Source organism: Sinocyclocheilus grahami, unplaced genomic scaffold (genome assembly GCF_001515645.1).
Source record: "Sinocyclocheilus grahami isolate Dianchi unplaced genomic scaffold, SAMN03320097.WGS_v1.1 scaffold917.1, whole genome shotgun sequence".
Classification (NCBI taxonomy): Eukaryota; Metazoa; Chordata; class Actinopteri; order Cypriniformes; family Cyprinidae; genus Sinocyclocheilus; species Sinocyclocheilus grahami.
Genome location: NW_015506096.1, coordinates 2,961 through 3,523, shown reverse-complemented (window position 1 = coordinate 3,523; position 563 = coordinate 2,961). Strand labels below are relative to the sequence as shown.

Below are 563 nucleotides of genomic sequence, written 5' to 3'. Positions count from 1 at the left end.
GGGACCCGGCCCGGGCGTCTCTTTGCCGGTCCGAGGCGGGGTCTGAGTGTGTGCAACACTGACCTGCATTCGAGCAGAGGGTGCATGGGTAGTCCGTTGGTTCGTCCTCCCGATCCGCCCACTGCTGCTCACTGGTGAGGAGGGTGATGCGCACTAGATCGTCCAAAACCCCCTGTCCCCTCTGGGGACCCAGAAATAGAGGAATTGCTCTTTGTCGAGAATTTGGGTACCACCGGTACCACCGACCGAGGTCATTGGTGGAAAAAGATTCTCCACCCGGTCCTCCTCCGGGGGAGGGAGTGGTGTGCTTACCATCTCCTGAAGAGCACGTCCCTCCACCTCTGGGTCGCTCGTCTCCGGGCCTCTTGCTCTCTCGCTTGCCACCAGGTTTGGCGGGGGCCTGGACGGGTGGGGCGGCTGCCCTGCGACCGGCTCCACGGCACAGCTTTGCTGGAGGCCGCAGGAGCGCTGCTCTTGTTTTGGCGGTGGTAGGGGGGCCGCCCTCGGCGATGGCAGCAGCTGTACGCCGGGGCAGGATGTACCTGATGGCCTCAGTCTGCTTT

The 563-nt window shown here is 63.8% G+C and overlaps 1 protein-coding gene across 1 annotated transcript in view; it reads right to left on the bottom strand.

Annotated features, from left to right (window-relative positions):
* LOC107564229 (probable G-protein coupled receptor 153) overlaps positions 1–563 on the bottom strand; it is a gene marked incomplete at its 5' end in the record, with an annotated part of 46,912 nt that overhangs the window by 43,981 nt on the left and 2,368 nt on the right. The window contains one exon of the mRNA XM_016249244.1: positions 123–181. Within this exon, the coding sequence (XP_016104730.1) occupies positions 123–181 (59 nt within the window). The remainder of the gene's footprint in view (positions 1–122; positions 182–563) is intronic.